The 26158-nt window shown below is 44.4% G+C and overlaps 1 protein-coding gene across 4 annotated transcripts; it reads right to left on the bottom strand.

The window, feature by feature from the left end:
• On the bottom strand, positions 1 to 26158 carry LOC120416747 (sprouty-related, EVH1 domain-containing protein 2). 4 transcript variants are annotated; one of them, XR_008211987.1, is made up of 10 exons: positions 25944 to 26108; positions 25711 to 25879; positions 22473 to 22543; positions 22307 to 22370; positions 22087 to 22238; positions 21738 to 21937; positions 2596 to 2796; positions 2441 to 2533; positions 2294 to 2381; positions 1 to 2234 (listed from the first exon to the last, which is right to left on the bottom strand). XR_008211987.1 is itself a non-coding variant. In XM_052707329.1 (10 exons), the coding sequence occupies exons 1-9, from the start codon at positions 26091 to 26093 to the stop codon at positions 2348 to 2350; spliced, it is 1086 nt and encodes a 361-aa protein (XP_052563289.1). In that variant the 5' UTR covers positions 26094 to 26158; the 3' UTR covers positions 1 to 2238; positions 2301 to 2347. The 4 variants fall into 4 exon arrangements, 2 of the variants coding, with proteins under 2 accessions (XP_052563289.1, XP_052563288.1); XR_008211986.1 differs by having other exon boundaries at positions 1 to 2238; XM_052707329.1 differs by having other exon boundaries at positions 1 to 2238; positions 2301 to 2381; positions 22473 to 22495; positions 25944 to 26158.

Consider the following 26158-nt stretch of genomic DNA (forward strand, 5'->3'; position numbering starts at 1 on the left):
TCTTTTCTTTGCTGATGAACACAATAAAACTATGAAATAAAATTATTAGCAGCTAAAAATGAAATCAGGTTTACACAGGACAGATTTTTGTTTCGTACAATGGTTTTTTTCATCTTTTGTAATGTACACATAAGTTTATTTTCGTAGCAAGTTTACCTCTTTTCTTAAAGTGTCTCTCTCGTATTGAATTATGTTCACACAATGTATTTGTATTTTTTACGCAGTTATGTATTTTTTTCTTTATGTAAATGTTTTTATTCGTCTTTAATAACTTGTAAGACTTCCTGTTACGCTAAAACATAGATTTTTTTGTCTGTGTAGAATATATATATATATTTTTTTTCATTTGATCTACGTTTCTTGGATTTCTTTATGTTCATCATGATTTTTTGTGACGGTCACCGCTGAGCCCTTTGCGACTTCCGCACGTTTTTTTTTTCTTTGTTCGAGATGGTATGCCCCTATGAACATAAACAAACCAGGAACGCCAAAGATGTGTGTGTGTGTGACAATGATAAAGATAACGGTTTAACGGTTACTTATTTCTCTGTTGATTTTTGTTTTACGAATGTGAAACTACTTCACTGTCCGCGTTTCCTCCACCAACGAGACGGTTCTTCACCTGCGCGTGAGGGCAGCATGGTTTATGTGTGTGGAACCGCCGACCAGCGGGCGCATCCATATGGCACAAGGTTGGCCGGTCCGGCACCGAATATGCCGCGGCGCAAAAAGGGTTTAAATTTTGGAAAGATCGTTCGAAAGAATCCTCAGGTTGCACACGGTAGTCCGGCGGTTCCGGCGATTAGAAAGAGGACGCCAAACCAACAACTGCCGACAGCAGCCGGAACCATCTCAGCTGGAGCGGGACTTTCATCCGGGAGTGGAAGCAGGAGAGTGAAGCCATGTGTTTAATGTGATTTTATGATTTTCTATGCACTAGTACATCTTAAAGTAGGTTTCGTCACCTCAACCTGCTCAGTTTTATATAGTTTTCTTTATGTTATATCCATGATTGTGTATCTGAATACATAACTATGGCTTATATATCTCTAATATATACTTTCTTCACCCACTTTTTTTTCTCTTCGTTAGTAATAATGCAATCGATAAAACGAAAAATAGTAAAAAACTAGCGAATATTTTCAACAAACAAACTTTCAAATGTAAAACTAATGCATATCTTTCAACTGCGCGCTCGAAACGACACAAAACAGTCATATATATTTTCTCATATAGTTGAACGATTGATTCTACACGCTCGCTTTCTTTCTTTCGCTTTTGTTCTGCGCGCGCCACACCCCATAGATTGCAAAATAAACGATCTGAGTTTCAAAAATCTCCAACAACGTGGTTTTGCTTACGTGCTAGTAATTTCTTTCATACGCCGATTAATGAATATTCTCTCTTCCCCGTCCATCTTTAATGTTTATTTTTTGAACTAAAGCAATAATACCTCGGAACACAGGAAAAACAAGACTTCCCATAATAGCATCCATAATTTGTGTGTGTGTCTATTTTCGCGCGCACTGTTCAACCATAAATTTTATGGTTTTCTTTGACTTTTTTTGTTGTTGTTGCTGCTGCTGCCGTTAGCGTAACCCTTCAATTTCACTTCGACAGATTGTGTGTTATGAAATTGTGTGTGTGTTGTGTTGCTCGGCTGCTAACGCTTCCTTTTCCGTTCGTTCCGTTATTGTTATCCGATTGTTGCCGCGCGTGTGTGGCTGCCACCAGCACACCATTCCACCTCTAACAACTTTTTGTTATTTCCGCTAAAGTCTTGTCCGACTTGTTTAAGTTTTCTTTTTGGTTTCAGCTAGATTTAGACATCAACGAATGTGTTTACTCTGATTTACTGGTTCATTTCATCTACGCGTAGCGATATTTTTGTGTTTTGTGTATTTTCCTTTATTTGTTTGTTTTACTTATTGTTTAGTTGTAGCACAACTGAATTTGGTTTTTCCCACTTTTTTTTCTTTATTATTTTTTCAACGTTAAACATCATTTTCGTTTTTTTCCGCTCTTTATCACTTTGGTAGGTTTTGTTGTGTTACAGTTGGATTTGTCTTCATCTTTTGTTTGTTGTTGTTGCTGTTTCCGTTTCCTCTCTTTCGCTTTTCCGTATGGTGCACGTCTGTGTAAGCTGCATTATGTTTCCGTTTTGTTTTTTGTTTTTTTCAGTACCTCGTGTTACTAGTTGCTATTCAGAAGGGACTTGGAGAGCTGCTCAATAGCTATCTAAAAGAAGATGAAATTTTTTTTAGTTAAATTCTAGATTTTTCAAGGATCATACCAACTACCAGTCGAGCCGATTAATACTTGTTAGGTTGATGATCTTGATCGGATGTCAAATTTGTGGTTTGTGTTTCCCACCGCAAAGCCTGTTGGGAAAAATGCAACGATTAATTCAAATTCGTAACCCAACATCCCTTCAACTTACCGACACGAGACCCCGATCCAGTGGCAGGCGCGAAGTGGTGGATAGCACCAGAGACATGGCACCAGCAGGGACAGCAAAGCCAGACCGATCCAACTGCGAAAGCGAAAATTAGTTTAAATTCTGACCATTATGCGGTTAAAAAGCAAGCCACGAACCGTTTCGTGCAGCCGGACTCGGCCGTGCAGGAGCAGGGATGGGACGCGGTGTCGCCCTCCGAGTCCTTCATGCAGTGGTACAGCATGCAGCGCGCGCACAGCATCCCGGACACGTTCTCGATGGCCGTCTTGAAGCAGTCGGGCGCGTAATCACACGAACCCTTGTGGTTCCACTCGTCATTGTAGAACTCCTGACAGTATCTGGACGGATGGGGAGAGCAATGGGATCGAGTTGTTGTTTTACATTCATACACTTGCAACTATAACTAAGATAATTCGTTGCTTGTGTGCTCAAACTTGTCACAAGATAGCACACATGCGACGGAATACACTTTTTAGTTTGACTTTGACCAACCAACGGGGTACAAACTAAAAAAACGGTTCAGCCAGTTCCGAGATAATCGAGTGCAATTATTTTGATCAATACCCAACCACACACACAGACATTTGCTCAGAATTTGAATCTGAGTCGATATGTATACATGAAGGTGGGTCTAGGAGGTCAAAGCAAGAAGTTCGTTTTTCGAGTGATTTTATAGCCTTTCCTCACATGGTTGGAACTTGTTGGAGATAACCGAGTAGGCCAGTGCTAACGAAGAAGAGGACTTCAAGTCCATCAATAATTTATGTCATTACCTAAATAAACTCCAAACCCTACAGACGTGTTTTAATCCACACTCTTCAATAACCAAGTGGTTATGGGCCCAGAGTAGGAAGTTTGGAAGATTCTAGAAGTTAAAAATTTCTCAAGAAGTTTCAAGAAGTTTTGCTAGTCAAGATGGTTTTACCGAACGCTTCCGGAAGCGGCGATGGTGCGCAGACGAATCCCCCAGGCTCCAGTTCAAGTCTAGCCGGGTTACCCCCGATTCAACGGCTGATTGGACGCGAAAACTGGTCAACCTGGAAGTTCGCGGTCCAGATGTACCTGGAACACGAAGAACTGTGGGAAGTCGTGCAGCCAACCCCGAACGCCGACGGAACGTTGCCAGCGGTGAACGCCAAGCTGGACCGGAAAACGCGAGCGAAGATCGCGATGTTGGTGGATCCGGAGAATTTCGTCCACATCCAGGAGGCGAAAACGGCGCGCGAGGCGTGGATGAAGCTGGAAGAGACGTTCGGAGATCTCGGACCGGAGCGGAAGATTGGCCTGCTGTGCAAGCTCATCAACACGAAGCTTGTGAACTGCAGCTCGATGGCCGACTACGTGAACCGGATCGTGACGACGTCGATGCAGCTGCGAGGGATCGGATTCAACGTCGACGAGGAGTGGGTTGGAGCTCTACTTCTCGCTGGATTGCCGCCGGAGTACAAGCCCATGGTGATGGCGATCTCAAATTCCGGATTGCCGATCAACGGGGACGTGATCAAGACTCGACTGCTGCAAGAGGTCGAGGAACCGCCAGTCACGGTAGCCCTAGCAACGAAGGACAAGCGGTATCCCACCAAACAAGCGGCAGGTCAGTCGAAAGGACCGAAGTGTCGGTCTTGCCACAAGTTCGGGCACATCGCCAAGGACTGCCAGAGCAAGAATCGACTAGGAGGAAAAGGACAGAGCGCCCTCAGCACCGTTCTGTCTACGATTGGCGCAGCTGAAGAAGACGAGTGGTATTTCGACTCTGGAGCGACCTCGCATCTGACGAAGGACAGAGGTCTGCTGGAGAATCTGCAAGACGGTAGCGGAACAGTGACGGCAGCCAACAACGGTGCCATGAAGGTAGTAGCCACAGGGGACGCGAAGCTGAAAGCAAGCTGTTGCCCTGGTAGCCCAGCCCTCGATGTCCGCAACGTGCAGCTGATTCCGGAGTTAACCACGAACCTGCTTTCCGTAAGTCAAATAGTTGAGAAGGGAAACACGGTGATCTTCGACAAGCGTGGCTGCCAAGTAGTGAACCCGGATGGAGATGTGTTTGCAACTGGAACCAGGGTGAACAATCTCTTCCGATTCGACGCTGAGAAGCAATCCCGAGCGATGGCGTGTCGAGAATCTGGACAAGCGGAGCTGTGGCACAAACGGATGGGTCATCTGAACGTGCACGGACTGAAGCAGCTCAAGAATGGTTTGGTAACCGGCATCAAGTTCAGCGACGACGGCATCGGCGATTGCAAGGTATGTGCCCTCGGGAAGCAGACGAGACTACCGTTCGGGAAGGCCGGGTCTCGAGCTGAAGAGCTGTTGGAATTGGTCCATTCCGACATCTGCGGACCCATGGAGGAGACGTCGATGGGAGGCAAGCGATATTACATCACCTTCATTGATGACAAGTCGCGGCGCATCCACTTCTACCTCCTGAAGACCAAGTCAGCAGAAGAAGTCCTGGCCGTGTTCCGGGAATACCACTGTCTGGTCGAGAGGCAAACTGGACGCAAACTGAAGACAATCCGAACGGACAACGGTAAGGAGTACATTAACCGCATGTTCCAGGATTATCTGAAGACGAATGGGATTCGGCACCAGACGACGGTTGACTATACGCCCGAGCAAAACGGGATGGCCGAGCGAGTCAACAGATCCATCGTCGAGCGCTCCAGGTGCATGCTCTTTGAAGCGAACCTACCGAAGCGGTTCTGGGCAGAGGCAGCATCCACAGCGGTGTACTTGCTGAACCGATCACCGACGAAGGGACACACGAAGACTCCGGAGGAGGTCTGGTCTGGCAAGAAGCCAGATTTGTCTCACCTGCGCATCTTTGGAACATCGGTCATGGCTCATGTACCGAAACAGAAGCGACGTAAGTGGGATGCCAAGGCGGAGGAATGCGTTCTAGTCGGGTACGAGGAGGACACCAAAGGTTACCGAATCTTCAACAAGATGACCCGGTCGGTCACGGTCAGCCGAGACGTGAGGTTCATCAGCGAAGGAGAAACGAGTCACGCGGAAGTTGCGGCCACTGAGCAAGGTGCCGTGTACGTGAAGCTGGATTTGCTGGAATCGCCGGCACAACCTGGTACGGACGGTACTAGGACGACGTCAACCGGGCAGCAGCCGGAGCTATGCCAACCCGGGCCAAGTCGTGAGCCGGACATTCCGTCGGATCAAGAGGATCAGTTCGAGGACACCTCGGATGACGAAACCTCCGGAGAATCGAGCTACGAGACAGTCGAAGAAGATCCAGCAGACGTGACAGTGACGCTTTCTCCGGCGCTCCCTCCACGCACATCTTCAAATCCACCCGTGTCACAGGTGTTGAGGCGAAGTGGTCGGGAGCGCGCGTTACCAGGCAAGTTGAAAGATTTTGATTTGGGAAACAAAGGTGTACCGCGATCCAATGTTTCAGACAACCCCGGCTCTGGACCTGCGCCGGCAGACGATCGACAAGGCCTGATTGCAGCTGGACGTCCAAGGAAGCAGCTGAACAAAGCGAGCAGCTGTACTGACGATCCGTGTACCGTGGGCGAGGCGCTCGGCGGTGGGCAATCTGCGCAGTGGACGGCTGCGATGCAGGAGGAGTACGACTCACTGATGAAGAACGGCACGTGGGACCTGGTGGACTCACCCCCGAACCGGAAGATCGTCGGCTGCAAATGGATCTTCAAAACGAAGCGTGACTCGGAAGGCGCAGTGGTTCGTCACAAGGCCCGATTGGTCGCACAGGGCTTCACACAAAAGTACGGGTACGACTACGACGAAGTATTTGCGCCCGTGGTGCGACAGACGACTTTCCGGACTCTCCTGGCCGTAGCTGCGAAGCGGAACATGGTGGTGAAGCAGTATGATATCAAGACCGCGTTTCTCAACGGCGATCTTGAGGAGGAGATCTATATGCGCCAACCACCAGCGTTTGTTGCGGACGGCAACGAGCGGAAAGTGTGCAGACTCAAGAAAAGTCTTTACGGCCTCAAGCAAGCAGCCAGGTCGTGGAACAACAAGCTGCACACCGTACTCGCCAAACAAGGATTCACCAGATGCAAGGCGGACCCTGCCTGTACAAGAAGGTGAAGGCGAACAAGTGCTGCTACGTACTGGTGTACGTCGACGATTTGATCGTGGCCAGCGATGCGAGTGGACTCCATCAAGAGCTGGTAGCTGCACTGGAGAAGAATTTCGAGATCAGTCAACTGGGCGACATCCACTACTATCTCGGAATTGAGGTCGAGCGCGATGACCGAGGTGACTTCTTCATCAACCAAGCGAAGTACATCAACCAGGTCGTCGTGAGCAACGGTCTGGGCGATGCGAAGGTCTCCAAGATGCCCCTGGACCCTGGGTATCTGAAGCAAGAAGCGGACGGAGAGCCATTGCCGGACAACGTCGAGTACCAGAAGGTGGTCGGACAGCTGCTGTACCTGTCGGTGAACACAAGACCGGACATTTCCGCAGCGATTTCGATACTGAGCAGGAAGACAGCTGCACCGACTCAAACGGACTGGACCGAGCTCAAGCGGATCATCCGGTACCTGAAGGGGACTAGCCACTATCGTCTGCAGGTGAGCAAGACCGATGAACGAGCTGGACTGATCGGATACTCGGATGCAGACTGGGCGGAGAACACCGCGGACAGGAAGTCGAACAGCGGACAGATATTCCTGTTCAACGGTGGGACGATCAGCTGGAGCTGTCGCAAGCAGACGTGCGTCGCGCTTTCAACGGCGGAAGCAGAGTTCATCGCGTTGGCTGAAGCGACACAAGAAGCTTTGTGGCTGAAGCGATTGCTGGAGGATCTGGACGAGGACGGCGCTGTGACGGTCAACGAGGACAACCAGAGCTGCCTCAAGATGTTGGAGAAGGAGAAATTCAGCAACCGCACCAAGCACATCGCGACGAAGTACCACTTCATCCGAGACGTGAAGGAGAAGGACGAGGTGAAGTACGTCTACTGCCCAACTGAAGAGATGGTAGCAGACATCTTGACGAAGCCACTACCGGGAGTCAGGACGTCCAAGCTGGCAGGAGCGTGCGGATTAGCACCAGCACCTCGAGGAGGAGTGTTGGAGATAACCGAGTAGGCCGGTGCTAACGAAGAAGAGGACTTCAAGTCCATCAATAATTTATTTTTTTTTTTTTTTTCATAAAATTATTTTTATTAGGTCCTTTTCGGTACTGGGACCTGGTTAGGACCGAGTCGGCTTTTGTAATTACAAAAAACTTAATAATTACAGAGGATCTTGTGTGTAAATGTTAGTGGGAGGGGAGCCGATTACCCGCGGCCTACTCGGGGTTAGTAGGGAAGGGATTGATGTTAAAGACAAGGCGTGGGAAGGGAAGGGGGATTGTGTAGGGGTCTTGGTTGGCTCTTCTGGCCTTTGCGTTTTGTCCTCAGCCGCAACTCGGTGTCCAGCTGCTGGGGCGATCTTGCTTTGCTTCCGGTGCAAACCAGAAACGACGGCTTTGTGTGAAGGCGAGTTATACTAAATAGAGGAAAACTAACTGAAGAGAAACTAACTGGAAGAAAACTAAATAGATATTTTGGAATCTGAGAGGAACTGATAGATAGGATAGAGAACATCAAGGTCTAGCTGAGATAGCGCGTCTCGCATCGGGATTTCTGGTGGTCTTCCTCGGGCCCTGAGGGTATCTTTCAACTTAATTCTGTGAGCCTGGTGATCTGGACACGCCCATACGAAATGGTCGATGTCCTGATAACCCTGCCCACAGTGGCATAAGTTCGTATCACTCATGTTGATACGGTAAAGATGAGCCTTGGACGAGTAATGGTTCGACATAAGGCGGGACATCGTTCTGATGAATCCACGCGTCAAGTCCATTCCCTTGAACCAGGCTTTTCTTTGCACCTTAGGTCGTATGGAATACATCCAACGTCCTTTGGTGTCGTCGTCCCATTGATTTTGCCAATCCAGGAGCGCACGCTGCCTCGGAAAACCGTAGCATTCTTGTAGGCTAATTGGCCTTTCAAAAATGTTTCCACTCTCAGCACCCTTCTTGGCGAGCAAGTCCGCTTTCTCATTACCCGGAATCGAGCAATGAGCGCGGACCCACACCACCGTGATGTTGAAGGACTGAGCCGCCAGGTTGTTTAAAGTCTTACGTATTTCCGTGAGGAAAAACGTAGACTCCCTGGTCGGCTTCAGAGACCGGATAGCCTCAACAGAGCTAAAGCTATCGGTGAAGATGAAGTAGTGGTCAGGTGGCATGGTCTCGATGATTCGCAGTGCGCAGTAAACCGCGGCTAACTCTGCGACGTAAACCGAACTCGGATCCTTCAGCTTAAAGAACAGCTGATAAGATTCATGATAAACACCGAAGCCCGTACAGCCGTCGAGCTTGGAGCCATCGGTGAAGAATCTGTTGTTTGGAGGAACATGGTTGTACTTTGATGCGAAGATCGACGGTACAACTCCCCGCAGAAGATGGTTTGGGATACCGCGAGTATCGGCTTTCATGGACGTGTCGAAGCCAATCAGGGTGCTGCTGGTTAACGGAGGCGTGCGCTGTACCGTTGTGCTCGGGCTCCACTCCCACGATGACATAAAGTCATAATATAGAAGCATGCGCCGAGACTCAACGTGAAGGTTCAGCAACGTTTCAAAGTTGTCAATTACCAGTTTATTCCTGTAATCACACCGGATCAGGAACCGGTAAGACAGTTCGTAGTAACGAGTTCGCAGAGGCAACACTCCCGCCAAGACCTCGAGGGTCATGTTGTGAGTTGAGTGCATGCATCCCAAGACAATGCGAAGACTTCGGTACTGTATCCGCTGGAGAACCAACAAGCGTGATTTCGCAGCTGACTGGAAGCAGAAACTGCCATATTCCAGCACCGAGAGTATCGTTGTCTTGTACAGTCGAAGCAGGTCAGAAGGATGAGCACCCCACCGGTTGCCAGAGACGCTGCGCAGAAAATTAGTTCTTTGCAGGCACTTTTGCTTCAGGTAGTTAATGTGCTTCCCCCATGTTCCCTTCTGATCAAAGATGGTTCCCATGTACATGAAGTGGTCCGACTGCTCGATAGTCTTTCCCGAGAGAGAAAGATTGAGCTGCGGCGGTTCATGCTTCCCCGTAAATACGACCAGTTCCGTCTTCTCCGGAGAGAATTCAATACCCTTTCCAACTGCCCAATGGGCCAAGTTGTTCAGGGTATCTTGCAAGGGTTCTAGCAGATCGACTTCCTTCTTGGCAGCGATTGAAACCACTGCGTCATCTGCGTACTGTATAAGGGTGCAGTCTCCGGTCAAGCAATCATCGATATCGCTGACGTAGAAGTTATACATGGATGGACTAAGGCGTGAGCCTTGTGCCAAACCCATGTAACTTATCCGGGTGATTGCCAGATCACCTTGCACAAAGTGCATGTGTTTTTCTGACAACAGGTTGATGAGGAAGTTGCACATCGTCGGATTGAGACCGCTCCGCCGCAGCTTTACTCCCAACACATCGATGGAGACTGAATCGAATGCACCCTTGATGTCTAGGAAGACAGAAGCCATTTGCTGTTTTTTACCACGGGCTATGTCGATCCCTGTGGCCAGCAAGGCTAGACAGTCGCTTGTTCCCTTGCCTCTCCGGAAGCCATACTGCGTGTCAGACAGCAAGTGCTCTCGTTCCATCCATGGTTCGAGGCGGTCGAGGATCATCTTCTCCAGCAACTTGCGTAGACACGACAGCAAGCTGATTGGACGATACGAGTTGTGGTCGGATGCCGGCTTACCGGGCTTTTGAATGGCAACCACCCGGACCTGTCGCCATTCGTGTGGAATTATGTTCTGCTCCACGAACTTGTTGAACAGATTCAACAGACGCTGCTTGGCGACGTCCGGAAGATTTTTCAGCAAGCTGAACTTGATCTTGTCCGGACCAGGAGCAGTGTTGTTGCCCGTCAATAGTGCTATGGAGAGCTCTACCATCGAGAAGGGAGGATTAGAATCGCTCCCATCAACAACGTCGAATGATGGTTGTGTCGGCACCGAGTCCGGGCACACCTTCTTGGCGAAATCCAATATCCACTTGTCCGATTTTTCCACACTCTCGTTCGGAACGGAACCTCTACGCATGGCCCTCGCAACGCGCCACAGAGTGCTCATGGACGTATCTGCTGGTAGTCCTTCAACGAACTCCCGCCAGTACATTCGCTTCTTCCGCTTCAGAGTATTACTGTACCTGCGATCAAGAGCTCTGTACTTTTGGAAGTTCGCTCGGATTCCACACTTGCAGAAGTCCACATAAGCTTCAGACCTGGCCGCCGAGAGATCCGTACACTCCTTGTCCCACCAGGGAAGTGGAGGGCGCGTTCGGATGTACGGTCCCGGGACGGGTTTCGTCTGAGCTTGTATAGCACTGTCATAGATCAAATTAGCCAGAAACGCATATTCTTCAAGCGGTGCCAACCCTGCTCGCAACTCAACTCCAATGGAGACTGCCTCCGCGTACTGTTTCCAGTCGATATTTCGCGTCAGATCGTAAGGCATCTCCACCGTTGTCGATTGCTGTGGGCCATGGCTAACCAGAATAGCGATCGGCAAATGATCACTGCCACGAGGATCTTGAAGCACGTTCCAGTCACAGAGAACTGCCAGACTGTTGGAACAGAGCGACAAGTCGATGGCACTCGCCTTCGTACCGGACGTAGTTGGCGTTGGTGGTGTTGCAATCCGCGTAACTTGCTTGTCCCTGTTTAGGAGGGTCATCTGGAAGTCGTCGCACAGTTCGTGAATCAGATATGCTTGAGGGTCTGTCTTGTGACTTCCCCACTCGGTGCTGTGAAGATTAAAGTCACCCAGAACCAGTCGCGGTGCCTGCAACAGCTCAAGCATACCCCACAACTTTTGTCGAGTTAACGACACCTGTGGGGGAACATAGACGGACACAATGCAAATGTCCAGTCCTCTGATCCTGGCCTGTACTGCGACTGCTTCGATTCCTCCTAGATTCGGGAGCGTGACCTTTCTAAAAGTGTGGCATTTCCTGACCCCAATCAGTACGCCTCCACCTCTATTTGGCCCTGCCCTGCTCTCTGTGATGATGTTGTACCCCCGGAAAGCTGGCGTCTCATCTCCGATAAGAAACGTTTCGCTCAGCGCAAACACATCACAGTCTCGTTCGAATGCGAATTGTTGAAAATCGTTTAACTTGGGGGTTAAACTTCTGCAATTCCATTGTAGAAAGGAGATGCCGTTTTTCGTTTTTGGTGTATTACCCATCAAAGGAAATGAACGACAAGAGGGGCGTCGTGCTAGCAAGCTGTTTCCCGATGTGTCTAGCGAGAGGCTCAAACCGCTTTATGATTAAACGCGTCGGTTCACTCACAAAAGAGCACAGCCATTCCACGATTGTGGAAAAAGGAAGGACTCCTTTGAAGGCATCGGTGATCGGATTCGGTTGAGGAACCGTTTTTAGGGGGATCTTTGGCAGCTTGGGAACGGGCTTCAGCGGCTTGAGAGGAATCGGTGCCGGCTTCGGTGTCGGCTTCGGTGCCGGCTTCGGAGCGGGCTTACCCGACGGACCGAAAGGAAAATCCTCCTCGAAGTTCAACGAGTCACTTTCCTTATCCTTGCCGCCAGCGGCTTTCCTGGACTTGGAAGCCTTGTTGCGCTTCGGGTTTGGTCCGGAAGAGTCACTTTCCTCGTCTCTCTGGAAGAGGACCTCCACATCGGAATCTTCGTCCCCCGAATCTTCGTCCGCCAAAGGAGCGAAGCGATTGGGGTGGGTCACCTGACTAAGGATTTCCGCGAAGGACTTCTTGGAGCGTTCCCTCAAGGATCGCTTCATCTTGTCCTCGCGCTCCTTGTACTTTGGGCACTGTCGAGTTTTGTGCGGTTCCCCGCCACAAAGCAGGCATTTTTCAGCCTGCTTTTGGCAATCCACGTCCTTGTGGGGGCCGGCGCACTTTGAGCACTTGCTCTTGTTGCTGCAGTAGGTCTTGGTGTGTCCCAACTGCTGGCAGTTTTCGCAGCTCATCACTCGCGGAACGTACAATCGAACTGGAAGCCGAAGCTTGTACAGCTCAATGTAGTCCGGCAGAGCTGACCCTGCAAAAGTCACCCGGAACGAGGCAGAAGGAATGAACTTCTTCTGGCCACCCTCGGTGGTGACGTTGCCCAGTTGCCGGCACTCGAGTACCTCCACAGCTGGAAGTTTAGGGTTCTTGAAGCGTCCCACCGCCCTTGAGAGGTCGACAAGCGACAGACTGTCATCGGTCACCACGCCGTCGATCTCGACTTTGTGGGCCGGAATCCAAACACGGTACTCAATGCTGAACCGCAGATCAGTTACGATCTGATTAGCTTGCACCGCGGAGTTCACGATCACGCGGAGCTTGCTCTTGTTCAGCTTGGTACATTCGACCACCCCAGGATAGTGCTTCTGCAAATCCTTGGTGATCTGTACAAAGTTTAACGGCTTCTGTTTGGGCCGGAAGAAGACCACCCATTCCGTTTGCGATCCCTCTTGATACTGACGAGGACGAGGAATCGGTTTTTGGGAATGAGGATTCAGGGGCGGGGGGGGATTTGGATCCGGATTCGGCACCGGTGTTTTAGGAGGAATTGGATCTGGATTGGGAGGAATTGGATCTGGATTGGGAGGAATCGGGTCTGGAGTCAAGGGAGGAATCGGTGGTTGAGGGGGAACCGGATTCGGATCTGATTTAGAACGCTTTCGCTTCGTCCTCTTAGACCCGTCCGAGGATCCCCCTTTACCGCCAGGATCCTTATCCTTCAGGAAGTGGTCCCTGTTGGTGGTGTTTGAAGGAACTCCCGAGACAGAGTCCTTCATTTCCACGTCCTCGTCACCATCAATGGATGAATCGAAATCAGATTCCTCGTGTTCCGACTCGGTCGGATCCATGATTGAGGAAAAAACGGAAGAAAACTAATCAAACCAAAAATAAGACTAAAATAACGCAGAAGAAATGAGAAAAAAATAATCTAACAGGAAAAAAAAAACTATGAGAAAAAAAAAAAAAAAAAAAAAAAAAAAAAAAACTAAGAGCAAACAAAAAACTCGCCTTTCGCACTCACCGCCGAACTGGCCGCACTGGCTGCCGCCCGCAGCGGGATGCGCGGGAAGCTCGTTTGCGCGCGCTTGTTGTTGTTGTGCTGCCTGCTGCCAGCCACGTAAACAACGGGGTTGTCTCCGACCTGGCCTGGCCGAAAACTGGTCCGCCGACCGCAGTCGACTCTCCGGGGCCGATTCCACCGACCAACGACCGTCTCTCGCCTCAGCTGCCTCCGCGGCCGCTGCTGCTCACTCCACCTGCTGCTGCTGCTCGGATGCAGGAACTCGTTCCTCTTCCGCTGCTGCACCGCCGCCGTGTCCACGACGACCAGATTGTGGCCTCTCTGACCACCGGAACGGGCTTGTCCGCTCGCACACGCCTCGGAATCGCCGTGAAAAACGCGCCAAACACACCGCGAAAAAACACGACTAACCGCTGAGACTTCTGCCGGAGCAATTATCAATAATTTATGTCATTACCTAAATAAACTCCAAACCCTACAGACGTGTTTTAATCCACACTCTTCAATTACCAAGTGAACTCCATACATCCTGTTAGCCCAAAAAGTGTGACGATTGTTGAGTTCTGTCGCTGGTATAGTGTAAATTTGTCCAAGCTAGTCACAGCCTACTTGACATAAACAACTCTCAAATTAGAATCTCTTATACCACTCGCAGATTGACAGACAGACCTTGTTTTCGCTTTATTTACCAATTCTGCGTAATTCAAGATGTGTTTTCAAACATGATCGATTTGTGGAGATTATGTAGCTTTAGTGGCGCTTGAGTGGGGGTGGGTTGATAAAATTGTGTTTTTAAACATGAAAGGGGCAGATTTTGCAGTTGCGAATGGGGGATGGGAGGAAGACGACCTCCCATATTTTTGTTCGATGTCACAGAATTCAAGCCATTTTACCAGCACTAGCTAAATACCTGTTCCCAAACTCAGATTCCAAAATATCTATTTAGTTTTCTTCCAGTTAGTTTCTCTTCAGTCAGTTTTCCTCTATTTAGTATAACTCGCCTTCACACAAAGCCGTCGTTTCTGGTTTGCACCGGAAGCAAAGCAAGATCGCCCCAGCAGCTGGACACCGAGTTGCGGCTGAGGACAAAACGCAAAGGCCAGAAGAGCCAACCAAGACCCCTACACAATCCCCCTTCCCTTCCCACGCCTTGTCTTTAACATCAATCCCTTCCCTACTAACCCCGAGTAGGCCGCGGGTAATCGGCTCCCCTCCCACTAACATTTACACACAAGATCCTCTGTAATTATTAAGTTTTTTGTAATTACAAAAGCCGACTCGGTCCTAACCAGGTCCCAGTACCGAAAAGGACCTAATAAAAATAATTTTATGAAAAAAAAAAAAATACCTGTTCCCAAACGAATAGAATGATGAGGCATGATTATTGAACATGCAATTTTTAACTGCACAGATTTTTCCGGCATTTTGGAGCATGAAAAGTAAATAAGTTGCAAATCAAACGGCTGACACGCGAGGCGCGCGAGAAGAAAAAATGAAAATTTAAATCATGGCATGCTGCGATTTTGTTTACTTGAGGCATCTTCTCAGTATACCAGTTTTGATCGGATGAGGGGTCAATGCATATTTCATGTAGCCGGTATCTGTTTACGGTTACCAAAATTTTGTAAAAAATTAATAATCAAAAAATTTAACGAAAAATGGGATGTTGTCGTTTGAGTAACTTTTAAAAATGTTGAATATAAGGAAACTTACTAGAAAATTAAAATTTGGTTTTAAGTAAGTAGGAAAAGAAAAACATATAGGGGTCATTCCACCTGAAGTGTGCAAGAAAAAATGCAAATTTGAAAATTACCATCTCCGATTCTGCTCAAATTTGGCAGAGCTGTTGAGACTATCAAAACATGCAAAAATCCCGAATTTCATCCAAATCGGACCACCCCCTCCATTTTTGTACCCTCCCAAAAAATCGACTTTTTGGCGATTTTTGAGCAAACCTCCTAGTTTCAAACGGCGATAGTTCAGGAACCACAAATCTTAGAAGGTCGGTCTTAGACTCAATTTTGAAGGAAATTGGACGTAGAATCCATTTCCGTGATCAAAATTTAGATTAAAATATTTTTTCTACCTGTATTGCGCAATTGAAAACTTTAAATGGCCGTATCTCAAAACAGCCCTATTTATTTTTTAGATTTGACCTCACCATCGTATTCCCCGTCCGATTTTACATAAGAATCACTTATCGACAGAAAGGAATATGTTTCGATCCAGAGATATCGAATTTTAAAGTTTTGAGTATTTGAGATTACCTGTATTTGCTTTATTTGCCGCATCTGTTAGAAGCACTCGGGCGCGCTGATCAATAACTACTACCTGGTTATTTATTGAAATAAGATTTCATCTCAAATAATAATTAGCAAATTAAGCAAAAGTTTAATGTACACCACTGTAGGAAACTGCTGTAAACTCCTAAATTAACAAAACAAAATAGTATACGGTGAATTTGTGTGTTAGCACACAGGACAGAGCAAGAACGACACGCAATACAGGGCAAAATGGAATTCCCGCAAAGCTAGCAGGAAATTGCAATTGATCTTGTAAGTAACGATACATTATCGTGTTACAAATTATAAATCAACATAAATAAAACTCTCGTGAAGCATAATTAAGGAGGAGGATTTCTGGACAGTATTAAACTGAAAAATGTAAGAAAATCACAAAGATTAATCTGATTAAGATCAGATTCAGTGGTGTTGATTTCGACACCGTCCGAACAATAACCTTTTTTTTTTTGTTTCGAAATCTTGGAAGACGATACAGCTGCTGTCCACATGTATCAGAAGTATATGGTTTTGTTTTTGAAATTAATTGTACCAGAATTGGAAAAAAAATCATCAATTATTCAGACGAAACTGGCTCACAATATAAAAATCGATTTAATATGATCATGCTCAATTTTTCAAACCGTAAGGCAGATTTTGGGGTTTTTGTTGAATGGCACTATATCGCTACCGCACATGGCAAAAGCTCTAGAACCCATGAAAATTATTTCATCTACTACAGCCAGCTCTACATTTGTTCTTGCTTGAAATAAAAGAAGAAATAAAAGAAATAATTTGATTAAGTGGGAAGAAATGAAGAATTAGGAAAAATATAAAAATAATAGATAAATAATGATAAATTTTTGAAAATTGTATTAAGAAACTCTATAGCACTTGCAAATAAATATTAAAAGTTCAAATTTTACTTAATATGGTTCAATGACAGTGAGATCAGGAAAAACATTGCATTAAAAATTACCCAATAAATATTCCTTAAACAAAAAATAGATTGTTCAAGGTATTGATTATCTCCAAATCGTATAAAACTAGAAAAATAATTCATCTTACATAATGCCAGGTAGTAATTATTGATCAGCACGACTGAGTGTTTCTAGCATATGCGGCGAGTTTAGCTAATTTAGGTAATCTCAAATACTCAAAACTTTAAAATTCGATATCTCTGGAACGAAACATATTCCTTTCTGTCGATAAGTGATTCTTATGTAAAATTGGACGGGGAATACGATGGTGAAGTCAGATTTAAAAAATAAATGGGGCTGTTTTGAGATACGGCCATTTAAAGTTTTCAATTGCGCAATACAGGTAGAAAAAATATTTTAATCTAAATTTTGATCACGGAAATGGATTCTACATCCAATTTCCTTCAAAATTGAGTCTAAGACCGAACCTCTAAGATTTGTGGTTCCTGAGTTATCGTCGTTTGAAGATAGGGGTTTCGCTCAAAAATCGCCGAAAAGTCGATTTTTTGGGAGGGTACAAAAATGGAGGGGGTGGTCCGATTTGGATGAAATTCGGGATTTTTGCATGTTTTGATAGTCTGAACAGCTCTGCCAAATTTGAGCAGAATCGGAGATGGTAATTTTCAAATGCTGTTCCGCTTCAGGTGGAATGACCCATAGGGGAAATTCTCGTATATTTGACAGGTTAAGCTCTCGCTCCTAACTCCATCCAATTTGCTGATTTTTACTATTTAAACAAATAATTTTGAAAAACTTTTGATAGAAACTTGCTTGCTCACTACTTATTGAGCTTTTTATCACTCGATTTCAATTCAAAACGCTTTTAATTAGCTTTAATTGAATGTCAAAGTTCTGACCTGCCAACATTAGAGTAAAAAGTAAATCTTTCCCAGTTCCTGAGGGGAACACCCTTGAAGAGTATCGGGGCCGGCATTTACAAAGCGGATTCAGTGGCAGTTTCATTCTTAACTTAATGTTAACATGTTAAGATTAATGTTAACATTCCATAGGTCGCCTCCCTAAGGTGTCGTGATAAGGTCCAGTTTGTGACGATACACTACCTTCCCTTTACTAAGCAATCGATTCCAGAAGGGAAAAGATCACCAGTTGTGTTGGTCCGAGCCGGGATTTGAACCCCGATCTACCGCTTACGAGGCGGAAGCATTACCACTGGGCTACGTGGCTCGGTCAAGGCGGTCACTTTGGCCCTATAAAAGTTTCCGAGTTTTATTACAAGAGTTCAGTCAAAAATGATGAAGTTAAATTGCACGCCGAAGTGCCGTTGAGTCAACATTATGTGCTGGATGGAAATACATGCTGTTATCCAAAACTAAAAATACATAGCTTGCTACTTTTAATAATTTTATAAAATTCAAAATATTCTTACTACACGCACTAAGGACGACCCATCGGTGTCAAAACTGCCATAACAACTGGTAGAAAAGTTGCAGCTCTCCACCGCGAGAGGCAGCACCTGTCCTGCCCTCGTTTTTGAACCTAAAGTTCCACATATGTGCTTTCCTCATTGAGGTGAGGTAGGCAAAAAGTGTCAAACGAAAAAGTGACCAACCACCGGGGGTTGAGTGTAGTACGATGTCCCGTTCCAGAGACTTCAGAAGCACTAAAAAATCTCAAAGTGATGCACAAGCACAATTCAATTCAATTTACCGAAACATCTGTACGGTAAACTTAACGGAGTAGGTCTGGCAAATTTAAAATGTAGAGAGGTCCATTCGGTTTTATGTTAAGTATTTGCATTGTATTTGTTTTTTTTAACTGTTTCCTTGAATTTGCGTATGTTATTATTATTAAACTAGTTACTAATCATAGGATATATTGAAACTTACATTTTTTGGGGACTACCAGTATTTTTTTTTTAACGAGCGTTCTTTTATTACGTAACGCAAAAAAAAAGATTTTTGGACCCCCTACCCCTTGTAACAAAATTTCCATTCAAATTTCAAACATTTTGTATGGAGCGTAACAAAGCCTTCCAACCAACATAAATCTCTGGTTATTTTGTAATACATCGTAACAGCCATCGCGACCTCAGACACTAATTTGGGTTTTTCTCTGAAGCAAATCATACTTTCTAAAACAATTCAAAGCATTTTTGAACTTGATAATGCGTAAATTGATCAAAAAGCTGCTTTGTTTACAAATGGCGCTTAGGACCTTTTGAAAAATAACCCGAGAAATAATCTTAGTTAAGTGATTATAGATTAGGATATAACAAAACGGGTCAATTTTGCAGGCATTTCAGGGCATGATCCCCTAGGTGTACTGAGCCCGAATCTCAAATATGAGCTTGATTGGTTGCGACAGGACCTGGCGCTTTGACTTTGAATTTTAAATGGGATTTAACCCGTAAAATCGGTGCGTTTTGGTTTTTGCCAGTTTTGAGCCCCTTAACGATTTTTGTATTTTTCAATAACCTCATGAGCTCATAGTCAGTGGTTGGATAATGATCAAAATAATTACACTCGATTATCTCGGGACTGGCTGAAGATTTTGACCGTTTTCGTCTCATACGATCCATATTAACTTAAGGGGTTACATACATGTAGAAAATCACAAAATTTCATATTACAGAAAATTCACTAAATTCACTAAAAAGATGGTTTTAAATTACTCCCGGAAGTTTCATGAAGATATTTCATGACCGAACTGAGTAAAAGACGATTTAAGTTAACAATTTTGCCATGCGCAAAGGGAACTGTCAAACTTTGTGAACGTTTTTCTCTAAACACCGAGTTGATTTACGGGTGCCACGATATCTCGAGATGGGATGGACCAAATTGGCTGAAATTTTGGGTGAAGACTCCCAAGACATATCCCGTGTGCATGACGAAGCCCGATTTTGAAAATTTGATTTTTTTTTTTAAATGCAAAATTCAAAAGCTGACGATTTTTTATATGAAAAACAGAAAAATATTTTTATCTTTTTTTTAAATCAAGTTTTTGAAAATCAGCCATCGTCATGCACACAGGATGCACACAGGATCGGTTTAACGAGTCTTCACCAAAATTTTGAGCTGATTCGGTCAAAGCAGTGTTGAGATATCGTGGCACCCGTTTTTTGAAACTGCTAACTTAAAATATCTATATCTCGGCAATGGTACATCCAATGTCTTCATATTTTGTTTGTTAATAGATGGAAATGTATATTTTAATGCGCTGCAAAAAGGTTTTTAAAAAAAGTCTAAATGCGTGCTCAAACCAACCTCGGACATTTTTGGCGATTTACATGTATGTAATCCATTAAGACCCCCCCAAATAAAAATATGCGATTTCCGAATTGCTTAACATAATCAGAACGTAAAAAAAAACATTAAACATAAAGAGTTCTGTGAGTAAAATATCAATCAAAGCGGAACGAAAAAAAAAAAAACTTAAATTTTGGTCGAATATTGATAGTACATCTTAATCTATGGACACCTGATCGAAACAGTTTTTGTATTGATTCCAAGCGATTTTAGAAAATTTGTTCAAAAAAGTGATTTTTTCAGTAAATCGAAGAGGGGGAACGAGAAAGTATTTTATTATTTTTTCTTGTCTAAGAAAACATTGTTCCTAACATCATAATCTATCATTTAAGAAGAGAGCACCTGAAATTCCTCGACATGACCTCAAAATGGGGTAGGCTAATGGGTAATCAAGAGACCTTTCCAAAGAGTCCAAAAGATTGAAAATCTGACAACCCTATCAAAAGTTATAAGCACTTAAGTGTTTTCAATAAACTTTTTTGAGGCCGGATCTCAAATATTTTGATGATGTCCAGATACATCATGCGATCATAAGTATTATTTATACACTTTTTTGAGGCAGTGTAGTAGGGTGGTCCAAATCCGAGCTTTTTCTGGGCTACCCCCTGAAATCAAAGATTGACCCATCACTAGGCTAAATTCCAAATTTGAACTGATTCTGACCACGGAAACCCCTCCCTCTAATCGCTTGAAGTTTGTATGAGAAAAATTCGTCAAAATGTATGGAGAAAAGCAACTGTTTCAGTTTTTTACCTGTGGAGGGCGCAATAGTCGTCCAATCTTTATCAATTCTCAGATGTAGGACCTTCATTAAATTTAGAACAACTTTTTCCGAAGACGCCATATTTTTAGGATTTTTTGCTGAAAAGTTATTAGCTTCCGAAAAGGACAATTTTTGCGCGGCCGGCTTAAATGGGCAACCTAACCAGACGCACTGCCAGGCAGGCAAGCAGTCAAGCGAGCACTCACGTGCATTAAAAATAAAGTGTTTCTCCTTACAGCCATTTCCCTTACAGCCGTCTGCGCAAAAATTGTAATTTTCGGAAGCTAAAAACTTTTCAGCTAAAAAAATCCTAAAAGTATGGTGTCTTCGGGAATTGATAAAGATTGGACGACTATTGCGCCCTCCACTGTGGTAAAAAACTGAAACAGTTCTGGAGTTTTTTTTAAAGGTCCAATAAATCAAATTTCCACTTTTTGCCTTCTGGGTGTTTTTGAAACCGCCTTAAGTCAAGGGTATTAAAAAATACCCAAAAAGCAAAAACTAAAAATTTGGTTTATTGGACCTTTTAAAAAAACTCCAGAGTTGCTTTTTTCCATACATTTTGACGATTTTTCCATACAAACTTCAAGCGATTAGAGGGAGGGGTTCCCTTGGTCAGAATGAGCTCAAATTTGGAATTTAGCCTAGTGATGGGTCAATCTTTGATTTCAGGGAGTCGCTCAGAAAAAGCCCGGATTTGGACCACACTACTGTGTAGTGTATTCAGTTCATGAATGTGAGGAAAGCTCCAACCACCTAAAAAAGGGTTGAGTACCGTTTTTTATTACATTTTTTTTTTGTATCATCCCCATTGCACAAGGATGACCCATCCTGAACAAGGATGAGATATGACATCATCAACATCATATCCAATTAACCGAACTGTCTAACTAAAATTCATCCCACTCAGGTGTAGAAATCCACGTCATGTCACAGAACTCACCTGCAGCGCAACCGTGTCTTGATGAGTGTCGCGTCCTTCATCGCCGGCGCGTCGAGCGCGTTCCGCTTCTTCAGGCTGGACGTCGAGTCCCGCCGGCCGGGATGGTGGATAATCGATGTCACGGGTTCGTCGACGACCGGATAGTTGTACTCGTGCACCTTCAAGTTATAAAAGTTATACTTCAACTTGATGTCGCACGGCTGCTTGGGGTTTTTTTTTTTTGGTTTTTGAGATTTTTTGGTCGATCGTGGTCGGGGTTTTTGTGTTGGCATGCAAATGGGAAAGATAAGAGAGAGAACGGCACATCAAAACAGAGGAACTTTCTCCCGGTGGTGATGAAGATACTCACATCAGTTATCTGAACGTACGAGTAGTTGTCACCAGGTACTATTGGAGTGACATTAATTTTATCATCACCAGGCTTCAGCAGCGGTGACGGTTTTTCGCCCGATATGTATGTAATACTGGATTGCTGCTGCTGTGATTGTTTATCGACGCTTTCTGCAAGGAAAAAGAGAGCGAATTAATACAACTGAGGTACAAGGTATCAGAGTTTGAGGTCAACTTACGATGACTTCCGCTACCCTCAGAATTTGATCGCGACTCAGAAGGTTCCACCGGTAGATCCAATGTCTGAACGAAAAAAAAGTTAAAGCAAAAGCAAGTTTAGTTTGAGCGATCCGTTCGGGACCGGTGCTGGTTGGCGTTTGTCGTCCAGTGGTGACCGTTACTTACCATGAACACGTCGTCCTCGCCAACTTTATCCACATCGTTGTATTTGTTGTGCGTCGTGTAATCATCCATGCCTAAGTATTGTTTTTCGCGAGCGGGGGTTGAAAGAAAGGTAGAAATGCATACCGTTAATAGGATTTACATTCTCCGATAGCCGTCGCAGAACCATCGAGTTTAAAAGACGATATTGGAACGGAACGAAACGAAAGGAAAAAGAAACACAAACGTAAAGCGTCACACACGACAAAGGATACGACAGACACACACACACAAACTCACACACTCGGGCAATATGATGAGAAAACACGCGAAACCAGCCCGCCCCCAGGTGAATTTCATTCATTGACTTGGCCCAAGGCTCAGCACGCATTATGTCACCAACCTGCACGCGACTGAACTTTGCCAGTTACGACGGCGTGGTGTCTACCGGGTATTGTGAAAGTGGGCTCAGCCAACGGTGCCTCACACATGCGGAACCGGGATATGGTCCCGGTTGTACCATGAGTGGGGGGTTGTCCATCAACCAACCAACATGAAATCTCAAATTTTAATGCTACGTCCTCTAAGGACATCTCTTCTAGCAGTTATTACGTGAACAGTTCAGAGTAGCATAAGGACTTGGTATTATAGGACATGTGTACCATAGTGTTTGGGGTTGGTCTAGCCGGTGCCCACTTAACGCTATTAGAACACCAAACGAGCGGCACCGGCTCTAGCGCGCTCGCGGCAGTATGCTGTAACCACTCACGTCATCCGTGTCACAGCTTAATTTTGATGGCATTTGGTGAAATTAGAACATTGAACGCGAACTAATCGGTGGAATTAGTTAGTCTTCCAGTTCGTGGGGTAGAAATTCGTTACGTATATGGAAATACAACAGCTTCACCAAAATTTAACAAATAACAGTACAGTAACTTCGATCTATCGTGTTGCATTCGATGAAGAATATATCCTAGGTAAAATCGTAAAATATACACGGAAAGAAGATCCATCGCGAAAACGCGATAAAGTTCGCTTAATCTATCGAAAAACTCGCTATTTTGTAAGACTGCAGAAAAGTTTCCAGAAATCGCTCATTTTTTAGCTGGTTTTGATGCCGGTCAAATTTCTTCTGATTTTTTTTTCGCTAGATCAGCATGTTTTTACACTGGATCAGTATTTTTGTTGTTGTTAACTTTTGGTTTTTCCAGTAGTTCGTTGAACGGAACTGTCAATAGCATTATTGCTGGTTTCAGCAGAAAATTCCGCTGTTCTGATTGAGTTTTTTGCTGATTTGGCAAAAATCTCTATTTTTGCTTATTTTGTAAGGTAAACAATGTGAATAAACAGCACTCTACTGCACTGTAAATTGTGCTTTACTACACTTGCCCCAATACGCATTTTTTTTTTTCTCAAAAACATGTTGAGTTTTATCAATCACAGCCGAGACCAACTGTCATTCCTGCAGTCGTCACTCTCAGAATGATTCCTGATGAAATAACAGAAAATTTCACTGAAATAGCGAACAAAATCGCTACATTTTCGGTGGCTACAAATATTGAACAGCAGTGAACTAGGTTGCTATTTTTGCCTTCCTCACCTCAATGAGGAAAGACTATAAAATCTCTTGAAAAATGAACTTCTTTATTCGACATCATAGACCCACCTTCACGTATACCTATCGACTTAGAATCAAGTTCTGGACAAATGTCTGTTCGTCTGGATGTGAGTCCGAGCACCGAAAAATATGCAAACGATTATCTCCGGACTGGCTGAACCGATTAGGACCGTTTTGATCTCATTCGATCCGTCTTGGGGTCATACAAGACCCTAGTTAATATTATGAAGTTTAGAAAAGTACTTCAAAAGTTATGCCAAAAAAACGATTTGGCTAGAGTTTGAAATATTATGAAAAAGTGTGGTTTTTGTAAGAAAACCCGTCATGCTACATATTGTTAGAAAGGTATTTGAAAGACCTTTCCATTCCATTGATTGAAGATCTGACAACCCCATCAAAAGTTATGAGCACTTAAGTGTTATTTATACACTTTTTTGAGGCGGGTCTCAAATCTATTGATGAAAAAGTTGTCCGGACCTATCATGCGACCCATCGTTGTATGGGTATTCAAAAGACCTTTCCAACGAGCCCAAAAGGTAGAAGATCTGACAACTCTTTAAAAAGTTATAAGTACTTTAGTGTTTTGAATACACTTTTTTGAGGCCGGATCTCAGATATTTTGATAAAAATAAGTGTTATTTATACACTTTTTTGAGGCTAAAATCGTTAAAAAAAACAAGCTGATTAATACTAAAGTTAATTTGTCCCAGTTAAAGGTTATGTGTTAAACAAATTTTTTTTGCAGACTTTCTAAAAATCAGTGAGCTGAAAAATCAAACTGCATTATTACCTTTAAAGTAATCAAAATGCAAAATAATTTGTAAGTTTTTGAGAAAGGTTCCAACGAACATTATTTTTCAAAAACAAAAAAATCGCAGTAGGAACATGATTGACTACAAATTGAAAAAGTTGCTTTTTGGACGCGGTTGAGAAAATATTGACAAAAATTCAAACAAAGAACGGTTCGGCCAATGACTGACTGCAAAAGAAGCTATCCCACACACTTTTATATTTAGATTTAACCCGAAGAATCAACTTTTAGAGCACATCTTTTTTTCTTCTTCACTATTTTAACATCGGAGGCGTATAGGCTACATTCTTAACATGAATTTAATTCAAAAAAATGCAGAATTTTCAATTTTTGTTCTTCCATATAATCAATTTCGCTATCAATTTAGTTGAACCATTGTGAACGTGTCCCTTACACCAACCAAGTAACCACATCCAACAAACCAATTACAAAATATAAAAATTAAGCAAAACGTTTAGACATGTTCAATCAAAATCATCGATTACAATGCAAAACTTACCATGACATTCCCAAGTTGATTTTTATTTCATTATTGTTTTATTTGCGCACAATTGAAACAATTACGAACAATTGTTGCATTTGATCAACATGGGGATTTTTGATAAATTCGATCAGGCAATCAGAAGCGATGTTCAAATAAAAGAGAAAAAGAAAAGAACACAAACAGTAGCTAATCGCATATCTAGCAGATGAAAGGTTAATTTTTTTTTTGTTTGTTACTATTCTGAGAAGCATACTCATCATAGGGCAAGTAAGTAATTATTCATTCATGGTTTTTAAGAGACTAGTTAAAAAAGGGTTTGCCAGGGTCCAACAAAGCGTTCGTTACTCACCATCAATGAGGTCATCGTAGGCACGGATGATTCCCTTGTCGAAAGCTCTCGCATCGGCCGCAGTCTGGAAGGTGAGCCCATTCCGCTGCTTGCCGGCACGCCAGTGATGAAACGTGGGCATGACTTTGAAGTACTGCAGATCTCGATTGATAACACAACTTAGGATAACCTGGAAGGGGGGAAAGTCGATTGTTAGTTAACATCTTTAAATGCGTTCCACGCCGTCGTCTTACCGTTTGGTCAGAAATTCTTTGTCCGTAGATGATGTATTCGTGACCGCCACCGGTGGCCGGTGGCAGCCGGACGCGTTTGCGTATGGAGACGTTCGCGAGTCCACCGCCTTGCAGTGGTAACCAACCTTCGGTACTTTCATCTCTGGCCATTACTTGTGCACGAACTCTAACTAAATAATCACTGCAAGAAAGAATATGGAGTGGGGTTAGAAACA

This window comes from Culex pipiens, chromosome 2 (genome assembly GCF_016801865.2).
Source record: "Culex pipiens pallens isolate TS chromosome 2, TS_CPP_V2, whole genome shotgun sequence".
Taxonomy (NCBI): domain Eukaryota; kingdom Metazoa; phylum Arthropoda; class Insecta; order Diptera; family Culicidae; genus Culex; species Culex pipiens.